The 18,333-nt window shown below is 41.7% G+C and overlaps 1 protein-coding gene across 1 annotated transcript in view; it reads left to right on the top strand.

Annotated features, from left to right (window-relative positions):
- The window catches only part of bace1 (beta-secretase 1), a 105,148-nt gene that overhangs the window by 12,375 nt on the left and 74,440 nt on the right, over window positions 1–18,333 (top strand). Inside the window, exon 2 of the mRNA XM_052039831.1 lies at window positions 12,505–12,593. Coding sequence (XP_051895791.1) covers window positions 12,505–12,593 — 89 coding nt within the window. The remainder of the gene's footprint in view (window positions 1–12,504; window positions 12,594–18,333) is intronic.

The raw sequence follows: 18,333 nt of genomic DNA, 5'->3' as shown, positions 1-18,333 counted from the left end.
TGCTACAGTCCTTCTATTGAAGATACTCCCACAATGGCATTGGGTAGGGAGTTCCAGGATTTAGACTCAACATCAGTGAAGCACTGACAATATATTTCCAAGTCAGATGGTGTGTAACATAAGGGGGAACTTGCAGGTGTTAGTAAACAAATAAAACAACAGATTCTGAAATCTGAAACAAAAGCAGAAATGCTAGAAGAACTCAGTCAGTCAAGTAGCATCTGTGGAAAGAAAAAACAGTTAATCAGTCTGAGTAATTGTTCTGAAGAAGGGTCCCTAACCAAAAACATCAACTGGTTTCTCTTTCCACAGATGTTGGTTGACTGGTTGTGTTCTGTTTTTGCTGCAGGTGCTGGTGTTCACATTAATGTCATTCTAAATGTCATCCCGTGGGATGTTCCGAAGCTTTTTTTGTTTGCACCATGATGCAGAAAAGTCTCAGTTGGCTTCCTCTGCATGTAAATTGTCTATAAGAAGAGCCACATCATGGGAGTGTTTCTGGATAACATAAGGGTGGCTTTTCCTTCACAGTTCAAGCACTTTACTTCATAAATATTTGAAGAGGGAATCATTCGTGAAAGAACAACAGGGGAGTGCAATTAATTAGTAGCTCTTACACGATGGCCAAATACGAATGTCCAAAGTTGATTGAGCACCATCTGTGATCGCATTGGTGATATCAAAATAACAATTGTACGTTAACCCATGACAATCATAATCCCAATTGCATTGCATGAAGCATAGAACCATAGAACCATATAGTACAACAGCACAAAACAGGCCCTTCGGCCCACCATGCATCTGCACCTGCATCAAATGTTAATTCACAGTTGCTAAACATTGAGGACATTCTCTTTTCATCACTACCATGTTCCTCTATTTTATTACACAATGCTTAGACTAGAACCAATCACATTATTCCATGTTATATCAAAGCACCAGAGAAGATGCAAAAACAAATGTTCCTCACCTGGAAAGCTACACCTTTTAGTTATGTTTCAACAGATGGGCTCTTTTCTTGTGGTGACTTAGTAGATTATGAAAGGTTTTGATGGAGTAATGGTAGATTTTTCCAGTCGAGGACAAGATTGGAACGAGGGGACATAAATGTAAAGTTACTTACAAATCCAGTACGGATTTTCACAACAAATCAATGACTCAAATAGTGGTGAGAGGATGGAACTCATTTGATGAGTAAGTGAGGTATTTCATATAGAATCATATGTGCTTGGCTCACTTCCCCATATAAGTGGGTAGAGGGATATGCTCAGAGATGAAAATTGGTGAAATGAGGATCGTATTAAATATAAATGCCAGTGTGGATCTGCTGTCTGAAATAGTCTATTTCTGTTCTGTAACTTGCTGCAGAGCATGTGCTGCAAAGATTCACCAGGCTGTGATGTCATGTATTCCATATAAGGAGAGTTTGAAAGAAAAATGGGTGATAACATCACTGGAAAATCCATAAAAGGGCTTGACTTGAGTAGATACAGGGAGCTTGTTTCCCCTGGTGAAGGAATCTAGAACTAGGGGTCACAGTCTTAAAATAAGGGGTAGGCCATTTAGTACTGAGATAGGGAGAATGTCTTCAGTTAATGGATGATGAATCTTGGGAATTTTCTAGTAAGAGGGCTTTGCAAGTGCAGTCATTGGAAACCAAGGGATGTGGGGATAGAGCAGGAAAATGACGTTGAGGAAAGATGAGTGATTTTGTTGAATGGGAGATCATGCTCGAATGGCTGAACAACTTACTCCTGCTGCTGTATACACTTCCTCTTTTATGATAAACATCTGTAATATGATAAGAATGTGCTCCACTCAACTCAGGGAAAAAATCCAAAAATGCTCTTTGAAGGAAAGCCATCGACTCCTTCCAGTGCCCAAGCTGATACTTGTCCCTCTTCCAACACCTAAAATTACATTACCTAATCATTGATCTCACTGTGCGGCTTTGCTATGCTCACAACTGTTTGATTTAGGTAACAATGACTACACTTCAAAAGTAATTTCTTGGCTCTGAAGAACTCTTTGCAGGTTCTCAGGATATGAATGGGGCTATAAAAGTACAAGTCTTTCCTTTTTCCCTTCCTTCCTTCCTCAATTTGAGCTTGTTAGACACGACTGCATTGTGGTTATGCTACTTGACTAGTCATCCACAGGCTGGAAAAAGTATGAGTTCAGAATTCACTACTTCAGCTTGAGAATTTGAATTTAGCTCTAAAAGAAGATCTCAAAAATAAAATAAAAATTGCTGGTTTCTGGGAAAGGTGCCACAAATCTGTTAGACTGATACTTAGACAAAGCAGCTTAATTATTGTCCTTCAGGGGAGGGAACCCGCTGCCTTTACCCAGTCTGGCCTGTATTTAAGACACAGGAGACTGCAGATGCTGGAATCTGCAGCACAAAATGAGCTGCTGGAGGAACTCAGTGGGTCGAGCAGCCTGTATTTGACTCAAGTTGCACTTCATCCCATTTGAGTTTATTGCCCTCTGTACTGGGCTCACAAGGCACCTCTGCCATTTATGTAAGAAGGATGCCCACAATCAACTTACTCTCTTGAATTTTGGTGATCTCATAGAACAGTACAGCACAGGAACAGGCCCTTCAGCCCACGATATTGTGCCACACTAATTACATGCCTAACTAAACGAATCCCTTCTGCCCCCACATCCGTGTGCTAATCTAAGATCCTCTTAAATACCTCTATCCTATTTGCCTCCACTGCCACCCCTGGTAGTGCATTCCAGGCACCCACCACTCTAAAATAAAACTTGCCTCACACTTCTCCTTTGAACTTACTCCCCCTTACCTCAAATGCATGCCCTCTAGTATTAGACGTTTCGACCTTGGACAAAAGATACCAGCTGTCTATCTATGCCTCTCATAATCTTATAAACTTCTATCAGGTCTCCCCTCAGCCTCCACTGCTCCAGAGAAAACAACCCAAGTTTGTCAGGCTCATTGAAACACACATAATTCTTCCAGAGCTTGACAGGGTAGATGCATGGAGGATGTTTTGCCTGGCTGGGGAGTCTAGAACTAGATGGGCTGATGGGCTGAATGGCCTACTTCTGCTCCTTTGACTTGTCTTGTGAGAACTAAGGATCAGAATCTCAAAATAATGGGTCAGGACTGAGATGAGAAAATGTTTCTTCACCCTAGAGTGATAAATCTTTAGAATGCTTTATTCAGGAGGCCTGTGGTGTGGCTAAGTATATTCAAGAAAGCAATCTCTTGATTTTTCGATGTTCAGGGGATCTGGGGTTAATGCAAGAAAGTGGCACTGAAAGAAAAGATCAGCTGTGAATAGCAGAGGAGGCATGAGGGGCTGAATGGCCTACTCCTGCTATTTCTTACATTCTTGTGTACTGCCTTACAATAATTGGTAATTGGTTTATTATTGTCACATGTACCAAAGTACAGTGAAAAGCTTTGTTTTGCATGCCATCCGCACAGATCATTTCATCACATCAGTGCATCGAGGTAGTACAAAGGGAAAAGCAATAACAGAATGCAGAATAAAGTGTTACAGTTACAGAGAAAGTGCAGTGCAGGCAGATAATAAGGTACAAGGCCATGACAAGGTGGTTTATGAGGTCAAGAGTTCATCTTACCGTACAAGAGGTCCGTTTGATAGTCTTATAGCAGGCTGTCCTTGAACCTGGTGGTACGTGCTTTCAGGCTTTTGTGTCTTCTGCCCATTGGGAGGGGGGAAAAGAGAGTATGTCCAGGGTAGGAGGGTTACGTTGGCTGCTTAATGCCCATTTCCTATTAATGCATTTAAACAAATATAATACATTAAGTTGAAGTACGGGTTATTATAAACAATAGGAGTAAGCACAATGATGAGTTAGTAGTAACACTGGTGCCCCACAAGAAGCATATGGACTGAAATTCAAATTTTGCTTCAGTGAATTGGAAACTAAATGCTTAATAAACCCGGTGACAACACCAACAGATTCTGTTGCAGAAAACCATGTGTCAAAATCTCCAGAGCCACACAGCCTAAAATCTTGAGAATGTGCTTTTTATGCAGATCCATGTACAAAGCATTTGGTTGAATTGGGAGGTTGTATTGGAAACCTAATCTTTTCTTTATTCTGCAACTTTGTAGCCACAAGTTTAGAGATAGTGATATAACAGATCAATATGTAACCCAGCAGGGGTGATCTTGCAGCCAGCTTTTAAAGAGACATACCACTATTCAAGTAACACTCTTCCAGTTACAGGGAGCTTTGCTACTGAGTGGAGGCTCAATATTGGGAGGGGGTCAGAGGTTGCTCCCAAAGGGACAGAGGGACCTAGACAATCTGGTGAAGAACAATACCTGCAGGTGAAACGTTCTTTTGTGGGCCAAGAAGAAAGTCTAGGGTTGCAGGCTAGTGCTTTTGGCATGAGGTTGCTTGAGAGGTCTCTGTAAGAACGTAAATACAGAATGTGAATGCCTGTACTTTAGGGAGATCTGGAGCGCCTGTTATCCCTGTACCTGTGGGCTGAAGGAAAAGTAGAGCAAGTGTCTTGCTCTTAAAGTGTGGAGATTGCCAAAACATTGCAATCTGCAACAAACTGCGAGATGTGGCAGAGATCATTAGCGGCTCAGGGTGATACTGAGGCTGGTAACCTCAGAGTTACCGTAAACCTGACGTCAATAGGTAAGGTAGTGAAGTGCACGTGAGGCTGTACTTGAGATTATCGGCCACAGATCTCAGTGAGGACAAAGAATGAAGTCTGAGTGTTGGTTTTGGGAAAAGTGTGGTTAGTAAAAGGGAGACACAAGAGACTGCAGATGCTGGAAATCTGGAACAACACACAAAAAACCGGAGAAATTCAGCAAGCTTCACCCACTGAGTTCCTCCAGCGTTTTGTGTGTTGCTGGGGTTAGTAAAAGTTAAGGTTATTATGACAGTAAGCTCCAGTTTTAAAACCAGTGAGGTTGAAAATCTCCCTGTAGGTAAATTTTCTGTGTTTTACTACTGTTGTTGTGATTGGGGAAGTTTCATATCATGACAAAGTCCTGGACAGGATGAAAATCCTGCTCAACGAGTAAGGAGATGAATTTCCCGACAGGACTAGCAAACCCAGAAGAGTGCACAAAATCAATCCCCCAGCTCAACAGAGTTGTCTGAACCTATATCTCAGCTGAGTTGACTACTTCTCTCAACTACTTGGCTTTCTGATGACCAGCCTTTGAAATCTCCTGGGGTATTGGGGTAGGTTACACAGAAAATAAAATCATAAATCATTCTTTACGAACATCTAAAACCTCGATACAGCTGATTTCATCTCGCCTCATGACCATTTTCGTTCTTCCTCTTGGATCTTGCTAGCTTCCCTTTAAATGTAACCATGGTGCTCACTTCAGCTACCAAATTCCCACCACCCTCTTGGTGAAGACCTCCAAACTGAGGATATAAGAATGCCAGGATACCACAGTGCTATTTTTAGTGATTCATGAGTTCCTATCCAATCCATGTGTGCAGATTCTAACCCAGTTATTAGCCCATTTAAAGTAAACCCAATAATGACCATGAAAACGTCAAAGAACGCATTAACTGATGAATCCAGGGCGATTTTCATCCCTGACAAAGAACTGCAGCATTCGATTTATGTTGCATGACTTGGTTGACCTAATACTCTGTACACTGGAGGGAAATAAAAAGAAACTGCTCTTTGATTTGCAGACTGCAGGTTTGAAGAATGTTTTTCCCACAGGCTTGTGGCTTGTCTTTTTCCACCTCTGTGGAGGGTTTGGGATGTCCTAAAATGGATGGGAAATGTAAATGTAAGTCTTACTTTATATATAAGTATGTTACACTCTTTATTGATAGAGTTGGATGGAACAGATCCAAGGGTGATAATTCAATATTGTATGAAAAGGAAGATACTAGGGATAAATAACTTGGAATTTATTTAGTCAGAGCTATGAGGCCATTCAGCCTGTTATAGCTGTTACAGCTCTTTACCACAGGAACTCATTAGTTCCACTCACTTGTCCCTTTCTCTGAAGCCTTGTCAATTTTTCTTCACCATATATTCATCCAATTCTATCTTGAAGGCCACAATGGGACCTGCCTCCACCACCTGAAGACTGCATTCCAGATTCTAACAATAGGCTGCATTAAAAATGTTTATCCTCATGTCACTCTTAATTTTCTTTCCCTTTATTTTATGCTTGTCACCTCTAGTCCTCAAACTCTTCACCAAAGGGAATGGCCTCCCACTATTGACTCTGACCCCTCATTATTTTATTTATGTCAGTCACATCTCCCCTCAGCCTTCTCTGAAGTAAACTGTTATATACAGTCCCAGATTCTCTAATATATCTTTCTAGCTGTAGTCCCTCATCCCAGGAACCATTTTTGTAAATCTTTTCTGGACTCTCTTAACGTCCTTCCAGACAACCAGAGATGAACACAATACTCCAATTGAGGCAAGACTAGTGTTTTATAAAGGTTCAGCATGACTTCCTTACTTTTATACTCTGTGCTTCTATTGATAAAGCCCAGCATTGTATACACCCTTTTAATCACTTTTTCAACATGCTTTGTCATGCTTAATGACATGCATCCATATCCCCTCTTCTCTGGGCTCCAGCACCCCTTTTAGAATACTGTCCTTCATTCTATATTGCCTATCCTCATTCCTCCCACAAAATGTTTCATTTCACGTACCTCTGCATTGAACTTCATCTGCCATATATCTGCCCATTCCTCCAGTCAGTTTGTATCCTTCAGCAATCTATCACTATCTCCTTCACAGTTCACACTACTGCCAAGTTTTGTGTTATTAGAAATTGTAATTTGCACCTTCAAGCCTGGATCATTAATATAGATCAAACTAAAGCAAAAACCCTGGGGAATGCCATTTTTGTCTTCCTACTGTCCAGAAAATAACCATTCTGTTGCCTGTTGCTTAGTCAGCTTCATATCCATGCTTCCAGTATTCCTTTGTAAGTTGTATACTTTAACTTGTCATGAATTTAAAGTTGTTTTATTCCTAAGAAGCACACTTCTTGATCCTTAATTCCAAGTGGGGCCTCAGCCTCCTCCACTGCCAGGAGAAGTCCAAGCTCAAACTGCAGGAACAGCACCTCATTTTCCATCTTGGAACCTTGCAACCTAATGGCGTGAATATCGAATTCTCCCACTTTAAGTAATCCCCTCAACCACCCCCCCCACCCCCCCCCCCCCCCAACCATGCCTCTTCTTTTCTTCCCTTTCCTAGCCAATCTCTCTTTTTTCTACCCTTTTTTCCTCCCTACCTTTGATCCATCCCCGGGTGGATCTGCTCTCCCTTCCTCCCCCACACCTGCCTATCACTGTGTCTTACCTACATCTACCTTTCATCACCTTGTGCCCACCCTGCCTCCCCTCTGTTGTCCACCTATCACGGCTCTGCTTTTCCCTCCTGTATATCGGGCTTCCCCTTTTCCTATCTTCAGTCCTGAAGAAGGGTCCTGACCCGAAACGTTGACGGCCTGCTTTTCTCCACGGTGAAGGGGGAACCGGTAGGAGGAATGTGTGGGTGATGGGCAGATGGAGATGGTGGGGGAGGGGAAGGAGGTGGGGTGATGGGGGCCAGTGGAATAAGGGGGGTAAAAAGGGGGACGGAGGGGAGTGATTACCGGAAGTTAGAGAAATCGATGTTCATGTCGTCAGGTTGGAGATTTAAGATCGGTTGTGGGTTTAAATTAATATTCTGGAATTTTCCTTGACTAACTTCAGGGTTTGGGATAAAGCTCAACCAATAAAAAATATTTTTAAAAATTGCAGACAACTCAGTAATTTGTGAGATTTATCTTTGCATAAAGCACTTGCTACACTTATATACATAACAGTGGTCAATGCACTTCATCAAAATTTATAGATGATGAAGCACATTAAAGTATTACTGGAAGATGTGATAATCCATTGTATAAATGTTTCATTTCTTTTCTGTGAAAATCTGCTTACTTCATGCCCTTAATTGTAAAACTGCAAGACTGGAAAATCTACTGAAGCCAACTAACAGCAAAGTGATGATGCTGACAGTATAAGCAATTAATAGATAAATACATTAACATAATATGAAAATCATTCCAGTGTTAAAAAACTGCTTCATTGATGAAATGAGAATCCCTCCTCAAAGATCCAAATACAGATACATAATAATCAGTTTGATTCTTATGTGGATATCATGATTACCACATTTATAATGTCGGCTTTTATAAAAGAAATAAATGACTCCTTCTGCACTCAAGATGGGTGTTTGGGTTAATTACTTCTTATTCCTATATTTAGAGCACAGGCAATGAGCCAAATAACCTAATTTTGTGGTGTATAATTCTACGATTCTATGAAGTACAATTCAATTCCTCAAGGGAGGGTTAGGACAGAAGATTGATGAACACTAATGGGCCAAATGGCCTTTATTGGCAGAGATAATATAGAATTTTATCTTTTTCCCACCCAAATGCCATTAGTATCTGCATCTATGTCACGTTGGTGTCTTTTGCATCAGGTGTAAAGCAATGAGGAAAGAGCAGGGGAAGGGGACTGATGGGATAGCCCGTTTATGAGCCAGTGTAGAGAAACGAGCGAAAAGTCTCTTGTGTTCTAAGGTCCAGTTGACAATAAAAGAACATATCTTCAAATTCACATGATCTGGTAAGGTTGCTGGTAAGGTCTGCTTTTGTTGTCCTTCAACAATTGCCCTTGAATTCGATGACTAGCTGGGTCACTACTAAAGACCAATAATAATCAACCACATAGCTGTAGAGCTGGAGCCACACTGGGTCAAGGTGGTTGACCTTCTCATCTATTGACATCAGTGAACCAGATAGCATTCCACAACTATCTTCTGGTTTCAAAGTCACTAATTACCACTACTAGCCTTTCTATTGTTTTAAATCAATGAACTGAACTGATCCACATGTGGGATTTGAGTTCACAGCTCCAGAACAGGGTACTGTTTTACTAGTACAGTGACATAACTACTGTGTTACCATACCTCCGTTTTGGTTCATTGACACATCCCCTCAGTATCCTATTTTTGGCCCTCAGCATTTTTGTTATATATAAATTCACCTTCCAGAATCTAGGCGTCATTATCAAAGCCAGCAATTCTTACTCATCCCTAATTGCCTTTGAGAAGGTGGTGGTGAGCTCTCTTCTTGAAGGCCTGCAGTAGTTCTGGTGAAGGGACTCTTGGGAAGGGAGTTTCAGGATTTAATTCCAGTGATAATGAGGGAACAGCAGTATATTTCTGAGTCAGGTTGGTGTGTGATTTGGAGGGGGACATGCAGGTAGTGGAGTTGCCCATGCTCTTTACCGCCCATGTCCTGCTTTGTAGTAGTGGTTGTGGGTTTTGGAGGTGTTGTCAGGGTAGCTTGGGCAAGTAACTGCTGTGCATTTTGTAGATGGTAAACACTGCAGCCTCGATGCACTGGAGGTGGAAGGAATGAACTGTAGGGATGCTGGATGGTGCGCTGTAATGGCGGGGTGGGAATATCAGGGGAAAGCAAAGATGCTTCACCTGTTGAGCACTTCTGGCTGAACAAGGTTGAGAACACTTCAGACTTGTCTTCAGCATTCATGCTGGGCCCCATGATTCAACAACCATGTTGAATGTATCTGAACAATCTAGAGCTTCAGTTGAAACTGTCACATCTCATAGACTTCACATACCACCACAAGAATGTCTCAGTATCCTGAGATGGATGTTAGAATCCAATAGATTAAAAGTTGTCCGTTCTACTTTGCAATTTACTTTGTCTTTGACTATTCAGCCTTGTCACTGTGATTTCCTTTTTTCATTTATTCATGTGTGGGATGTGCCCATCGCTGACATTGCCAGCATTTATTGTCCATCCCTAACTGCCCCTGAGGAGGCATTTCAGAGTCAACTACATTGGAGTGTCTAAAGTCACATATAGCAGCTATTCATCCCCAAAGGACATAAGTGAACCAGATGGGTTTTATGACAATCTGACAGTTTCATGGTTACTGTTACTCTTTAAATTCAGAGTTGTTTAATTATTTCAGTTTTAAATCCCCAGCTTGTGTCCCTGGATTAGTGGTCCAGAACGTTGGCTCTTAGCCCAGTCATTTAACGACACCACCGCCGTACCTCTGACTCAAACCTTCACCGAGGCTTTTGATTAAATAAAATGGGACATGGATCTATTTTTACACCCATTGTTTCCTATCACATGCTTTTTCTTTTGAAAAAGCTGCAGTCGTCTTCAAAGAATCCTTTCGTGGTGCTGGTAACCATGGTGAGAGCTGTAGAATTGTGACCAGTTTATAGCAGCAAAATAAGCAAAAACATGGATTGTATTGAAATAAATGTCAATCTCAATAAAATTTCAGGTTCCACATAAGTTATTTTTATTCATTTCTCGGGATGTGGATCTCACCGCAGGGCCAACATTCGTTGCCCATTGCTGATTGCCCTTGAGAAGATGGTGGTGAATTGCCTACTCTCAGTGCTGCAGGCCTTCCGGGGGAGGGACTTCTGGGATTTGGATCCAACAATGAAGGAATGGCAAAACATTTCCAAGTCAGGATGGTGTGCAACTTGGAGGGAACCTGCGGGAGGTGGCATTTGCTTTGTCCTCGATGGTGCTCAGCATCTCGAGTATTGTCGAAGCAGGGTCCTTATGTTTATGTAAAAGTCCAGATTGACTGCTGCAGCCAGATTCAAAGTAAGTCTATGTCCCTCTCGCCTGTTTTCGCCCAAATGATTTCTGTACAATATCAATATGAAGGAGGATATGTAAGATTCTTCTTCCGTATCCAGTTAAATGGAGTAAAACATCTTTCAGACATTCCCATGTATTCTTGGATTGTGTTTGAGCAGAACATAACCACGTGCATCTCAAGCGAGTGATTACGGGAGCAGTTGGAGTGATCGGAAGCAATGAATGAAGAGCATTGACGGTACTGGAATTCTTTTGGTATTAGTGGGAGGTTTACTCTGTTGACTCCTATTGCAGACAATGCGACTGACCGATCCCAGTGTAGCCTGGCCCGATTCATTAACCAAGTACCCAGAGAGACCTGGTAAAGTGTTGTTCATTGGGATTGGTCAGTGACAGTGCATGCATTAGGAACCAACAGAGTAGATGTCCCACTGGGCTGATTCCCTGAATCTGGGAACTTTTACATTGGTGACTGCAGATGAACCTTAAGCAAGTACAGCATCTATTCAGTCGTGAAGAACTGGCTTGGACTGTGTTCTCACATCAATTGGTTGTGGCTTCAATCCATTCATTTCTGACCCAAATGAAGCCCTGAGTACTAAAGAAGTAGAATCTAAATCAACCCATCTGTCCCCACGACCCACTCCACCGACCTTTGTGATGGATATTCACTTTCCACGCCCCAAAAAGGCTTATTGCTAACCTTAGCTTTTTATCACAACAGCATGACCTGTCCAAAGGTCAAGAAGTGGTTGTTCATTAAGCTAAAATCCCTTTTGTACAAACAGCAAAAATTGTCCAAGGCCGTTTGCTAAGTAAAACTTCTAGCCAATATTCCCTGCTCAGCCTCTCAATATAAGCAAGAGAACAATGGGATCCACATTTACTGAATTAAACAGTCCTCACCCGGTCTGGAAATGTGGTTAAGAAAAGATCACATGCCAATTATGTCAACGAAGTGAGAAAACAGTATAAATGTTAGAAAGCAGTCAGGGTAGGTGGGGGATGACAGAGAGAAGGGGTTATAGAAAGACTTAGAATTCCCTCCTCAGCCTTTGGTTTTTGTGATGGACGATTTGTTCATCTGCAACTTGTTGGTATGACTTTTTAGCTTGTAAGAATTGTTCTTGTGTTTGGAAATCCTTTGTAAATTACAAGTCATTGTTAAGAATTACTTATTAGAATTAAATGTGTCTCACTTAAAAGAAAATAAATTGTGTTTGAACTGCTTTGTTAGCTCAAAGTATCTTCTCCTTGGTTGGGAGGAGGGAGCCACTGCTCGAAATAGTGATTCTTGACAGCTAGACTTTTCCTTATTGTACTGCACTTTCTCTGTAGCTGTGACACTTTACTCTGTACTGTTATTGTTTTTACCTGTACTACATCAATGCACTCTGTCCTGACTCAATATAACTGCACTGTGTAATGAATTGACCTGTACAATCGGTTTGTAAGACAAGCTTTTCACTGTATCTCGGTACAAATGACAATAATAAACCAATACCAATACTGTAGTGAAGTAAACTAGTCCTTGTAGTGTAGGTTGATACAGTATAATCTCCCTAGAGTGAGCGTACTCGAAGATGCTTATGCCAGACAGAACTTAGCCTTGACTTAAGTTTAGCGCTCTCGGATGGTACACTCAATATCATCACACCTTCCCTTCTCTTGTACACAAAAAGCAGTAGTGTGACATTGCTGGTACCAACACACTCAAAGAGCCCAACAAACAGCACTGGTACATGTGTTCTTTAACAGAGGGATCACAACACAGGATCCTGTTTGAGTGGACTGAAGTAACTGCTTTCTCTTTCTGTACTAGCTGAACATTCTGGTGGATACGGGTAGCAGCAACTTTGCTGTTGGTGCAGCAGCGCATCCATTCCTGAAGAGGTACTATCGCCGCAGTCTGTAAGTACAAACTCTTTGCACGTACGATGAAATTGCATCAACAGGCCTGATGCAGCACCCACCCCACACCCTTGCCCCTGCTCAATAACCTGCTTCATAGTCAGTTTTATTTGGAGTGGGAGGGGGACAAACATGCAGCAGAGAAATCAGGGGAAGATTTTCCTCATACTGTTGGTGGGAAGGCACTTAATTTTTCCCACATCAAGACCGAGAAAGCGGAGAGCTTCCAGCAACTTTTAACAGGCTGTATTACATACAGGTGTGCCAATGGGATTGACTCTCAACTGTTTCCAGTTTGGAAGCAATTAGGGATAGATAAAACATTTGGCAAATAAGTAAAATAAAATAAAATTTCTGTAGCTCCTAGCTTGAGGAAAAAAGAAAATACATACTTACAAAATAATTGCAACAAAGATTTACCTGATTGGTTCCTGAGATAGAGGCATGCTTGCATGAGGAGAGATTGGGATGACTAGGAATGTATTTACTGGATTTTAGGGGATAGCTCATTATACTTGCATATGTAGAGATTAATCACAGATGGTCATCATGACTTTGTTCAGGGGAGATTCTGACTGACTAATTTGATTGTCTTGTTTGAGGAGGTAACTAAATGTTTCATGAGGGTAGTGCAGTCAATGTAGTTGACAGAGGCTTCAGTGAGGCCTTTTACAAGATCCCAGACAAGAACCCATAGTGTTCAAACTTGGCTTGATAGGAATATAGTTGAGGGATGTCATTGTGATTGGAAACCTGTGACCAGTGGTATACCACAGGGATTGGAACTGGGACTCCTGTCCAGGACCTCCCAGAACACTACACAACCAACGTGTAATCACTTATGATGCAGGAAGATGCAGTAGTCAATTCCCACACTCTGGAGCAATACACAAAAAGTGCTGGAGGAACTCAGCAGGTCAGGCAGCATCTATGGAGGGAAATAAACAGTTGACATTTCGGGCCAAGACCCTTCATCAGGACTGGAAAGGAAGAGGGCAGAAGCCAGAACAACAAACAATTAACTATAGTTTCAGTGGCTATAATTACCTACTTATCTTTAACATTTTGAACGTAGACGGGTAACTTACCAGAATTACATATTTATAATGTTAGCACATCCCAACTACAGAACCCCTTTGAATATTCAAATGCTGGTGGCTGGTCCAAGAGCTTCTGAGCACAAACTCCAGACGCCCAAAATATACCTCTTTTGTTATAGTGTTGAGGGATGGCTCGCTGAATATACAACCAGCCAGAATATTAAGTGACATAACAGACCTGTCCTGAACTTTGCATTAAGTGGCAGGGATATGCCTTTAACAATGTGTTATTACAGGAGATGGCCACTTAATGCTTCCCTGATCTCATCCTGGTTTTCAATGACCACCAGTTAAGACGAACATTCATCTATCGTCTTGCTTTGCATAGTTTCAATGTTATGGAATCATAATGCTCCACACCCAATGATTGGTTTCAATAGCCTTAAAGTATCAGTTAAAGTTAAATTGTGAACAGGTTTTATTTCCTGAAGACTGGTTCTCATTTTAATTGATATCTGTTAGCCATAATTTCATAACTCCAGAATAATTCCTAACAATGTCATCACTTGTTTTTATTCCACATTGAACAACAAAAGAAAAACAGATTATATGCTTGCTATCGTTTTGTTGTTTATGGGAGCTTGTTGTGAATAAATTGTCAGCCATGTTTCCTATATTAAACTAGTGACTACAATAAAAAGCACTTCATTTGGGATATCAGAGGTTGTGAATGGCGATATATAAGTGCAAGTCCTTCTTTCATTACATAGGCTGACACTTGAGTTATAAGAAGAAACTGGATAGTCTTGGGCTATTTTCCCTGGAGCAAAGGTGGCTGAGGATTGATCTTATAGACGTATTTAAAATCATGAGGGACATAGATAAGGTGAATGGTCAGTCTTTTTCTCAGGGGAGGGGAGTCTAAAACTAGAGGGCATAAGGTGAGAGGGGAAGCATTTAAAAGGGATTTGAGGGGCAGGTTTTTCCTCACAGATGGTGGTGGGTGTATGGAATAAGCTGCCAGAGGAAGTGGTAGAGGTGGATACAATTGCAAAGTTTGAAAGGCATTTGGACAGGTACATGGATAGCAAAGGCTTAGAGGGATATGGGCCAAACACAGGCAAATGGAACTAGCTCAGGCAGGCACCTTGGTCAGCATGACGAGTTGGGCTGAAGGGCCTGCTCCCATGTAGTATAACTCTGAGACTTCAGTCTACTCCTGGGGGAGTGCTGCATTAGTGGAGGTTCTGACTTTCTGTAATTCTCTAAGCTGAGAGCACTCTTTGCCTATTCAGGCAGGGTATTCTCTGGAGATCCTTGCCAACGTTCCTGATTTAAACAACACAAGTAAAAGCAGTTTAATCAGTCGCTCATCTTCATTTGCAACATGTAGAATCTCGTTGTGTGCAAATCAAAAAAAAACTGCAGATGCTGAAAATCTGAAATATAGACAGAAAATGTTGAAAAAACTCAGAAGCTCAGGCAGCATCTGTGAAAAGGAAAATGAAATATTTCACTGTTTCTCTTCCCACACTGTCCTTCATTGTGTGAGGACAGAATTAGAATGGGGAAGGGGCATGGGAGCAGTAGGACCAAATGCCATCCCTACAATCATTAAGCACGTTAAGAAAAGGCGTGTCTCCAGAATGTATATGTTTGGAGTGTCACATTCCTAACATGCTCCTGGACTGGTCTGTGATGTGCTACACTCAAGCAGCCGTGTAGAATTCTTTCTCTCATTCCTGTTCTCTTCTAATACATAAGAACATGCCCCTGAGGCAAAATACCAAAAGGCTTCGAGCATCCACAGAAGTCCCCAGAGCATAGCAGTACCTTTGTGACCAACAGAAGCCAATTGGAGAATGGTAGCTGGGGAATGGGGAAATGGTTGCGAGGTCTGCTGAATCCTGCTGGTCTTCTGGAGGAGACTGCAAGCCAGTCGAATCCCTGGGGACAATGTTCCATATCTACAAAATAATTGGGAGCTGCAGAGAGTATGGTGAGCCCAAGGGCCTGTTTCTCTGCTGTATGAGAATCAGCTCACTTTCAGCTTCTGCTCAAAGGTACCAACAACTATAGTTCCTTCCACTAGAACACGGGAGAATCTTTAGGACCACCTGCAAGTATTCTGGGTCTACGGATCTCGTCCCCACATTGGAAAATTGAAGAATTTAGGCACCGACCTGAGGTTATCACACAATTATATTTTCAATGACCACCAATTAATACGAAGATTCGTCTGTTGTCTTCTCCTGCATAGTTTCAATGGAACAGAATCAGAATGCCTCACACCCAATGATTGGTTCCAACAGCCTTAAGGTATCAGTTGAAGTTAAATAGTGAACAGGTTTTATTTCCTGAAGAATGGTTTTCATTTTAATTGATATCCACGATCCATAATTTCATAACTCCAGAATAATCCCTAACAATGTCCTTACTTGTTTTTATTTAACACTGAACAACACAAAAAAAAACACATTTTATGCATGCTATCATTTTGAATTTGTGGGAGCTTGTTGTGCATAAATTGTCTGCCATGTTCCCTGCATTAAACTAATGACTACATTAAAAAGCAGTAGGCAGAATGGGCTGTTATCCTTTGGAGTTTAGAATGAAATGGGATCTTTGAGATGCATGTAAGTCTCTGAGTGTCCCCGATTGGGTAGCTACTGAGAGGAAAGTGGGAATCTAGAATCAGGGGGCATATTCTCAGGATGTCAGCCAGTTTTGTTGAGATGGAAGAGTATAGGAACTGGAGTTAGAGGTTGTGCTGACAGGTGGCATTGCAGCACCCAACTCGCCTACTTGCTATTAAACTATTGTTGGTGTTGTCTGTCAAAGGTGACTTTATGATGTGTGGACTTCAGCAACCTCCACTGAGATGAGGAGTAAATTCTCCTGTCAGAGCTGTGAATCTTTGAGATTCTCCAACCCAGAGGGCCATGGATCCCAAGTCTTAAGTGAAGCTGAGTTCAATACTTCAGAAAAGACCACAATGAATCACAGGGTTATGGGTATCAGAAAGAACATGGAGTTGGGGCCATTGAGTAGCCAGATCTTATTGAATGGCAAAGTAGGCTTGAGAGTCATTATGGATATACTCTTGTATCTTCTGTTTCACCAAAGACCTTCAGCACAATGCTTACATCTCAAAGACTGGAGAAACAAAGTTGCCGTCCTTTCACTTTGTTGCCTTGTTCCAGTTATCTCTCTTATTCTCAATGCTAAGCTTTAGTTGTTGCTGGGAAGAGTTTGAACCTGTCTCAGCCTTGAGCTTGTTCTGCTTCTGCTACAGTGACAGGCCTGAGTAACATCACCCCAGTCCTTCCATTCAAGCCTCGCTACTTTTTGCTTCTGCTACACTTTCTGCTCTGTTCAGTCCATGCACCCATTCTATGTCAGTGGAACTTCCCCTCTGCTTTGGTTGTCATGAAAGGTTAGGAATGGAACTCGGGCTTGAGATGGTGGTGCTAAAATTCTAGCAAGTGCAGGGAAGCTTGAATACAATAATACCATAACCAGGCATTCCACAGCAACAAAACTTGGACCCTACACCATGGACATTGATATTGTAGCAACACAGAGTAGGGTTCTCCAATATCAGGTGTATCATACAGCAAACAGAGATTATACAACAGTTCCAGAGACCACATTTGACAGCTTCACTGTTGAGCACTCACACAGACATAGTGTAGTACCATAGGTAGATTATATTTCTGAAAAAATAAATTATTTCTGTTGAACAACAAAAGCAGGCGTATTATTTTTAAATCAAGTCACCAGGCTTGTTTCTTGCTAATGAACCTCTTGAGATCCTGGCCAATTAATAGTGCAAGCTGTGAGAGAAATTAGGCCTTTATAATTAAACAGCGGGTTATTAAAACCAGCCAACCTCAGCTCTGATATGAGCTTTTGTTCCGTTAGAAATTAACACTACAGATCCGTGGAAGAACAAAGTGTGTTCTCCTTAAATAATAAGGATGCTGGTCCCAGGCTTATTTTCTAGGCTGCCTGCTGATAGTTGTGATTCAGGTACCGCAGCAAGCTTTCAGAGCAGAGGATGGAAAGGTAAGTTAGATTAAAAATCCTGGCCTCCAGCTTAAACCTCTGAAATCTGCTTCTCCTCTTTGCTTGATCATGGCTCCTATTGGTAATTGAACTCCTGAAAGTTAGACTTGGAAATATTCACCATTCCCTCATCATCATGGGCCCAGTCTCGCTACCTTCATCTCAAGGACTGCAATGGTTCAGGAAGGTGACTCACCAACACCTTCCCAAGCTCATTTAGGGATGGGCATTAGTGTTGGCCTTTCCAATGATGACCATATCACAATAATAAATAAAAGGAGAATCCAATACCCTTCGTGGTAAAATGCAGCACAATTCCGAGATAGTCTATGTGCACTTAAGATCGTGGAAGTCTTCTGGTAGAGGAGATAGGGGAAAAATTATTTCTAGACAGGGAAGATGGCTATTTGATCATTTAATCAGCCCCAGGCCCAGCAAGGAAAGAAGCATTGAAGATTTCTTTACTTGCTAAACTCTTGTCTCTTTACTATCTTACCACTTCATTACTAGGACATGTGGTAGACATGCCTTAAATTGGTGTGGTGTTCAATGACATCTTTATGGGGGGGAGCAGTGTGTGGCAGGGCAGAGCAGCAGATTTGAGGTGTATTTAAGTAAACAGAGTATGAATA

This window comes from Pristis pectinata, chromosome 27 (assembly GCF_009764475.1).
Source record: "Pristis pectinata isolate sPriPec2 chromosome 27, sPriPec2.1.pri, whole genome shotgun sequence".
Lineage (NCBI taxonomy): Eukaryota > Metazoa > Chordata > Chondrichthyes > Rhinopristiformes > Pristidae > Pristis > Pristis pectinata.
This window is presented reverse-complemented; position numbering and strand designations above follow the sequence as displayed.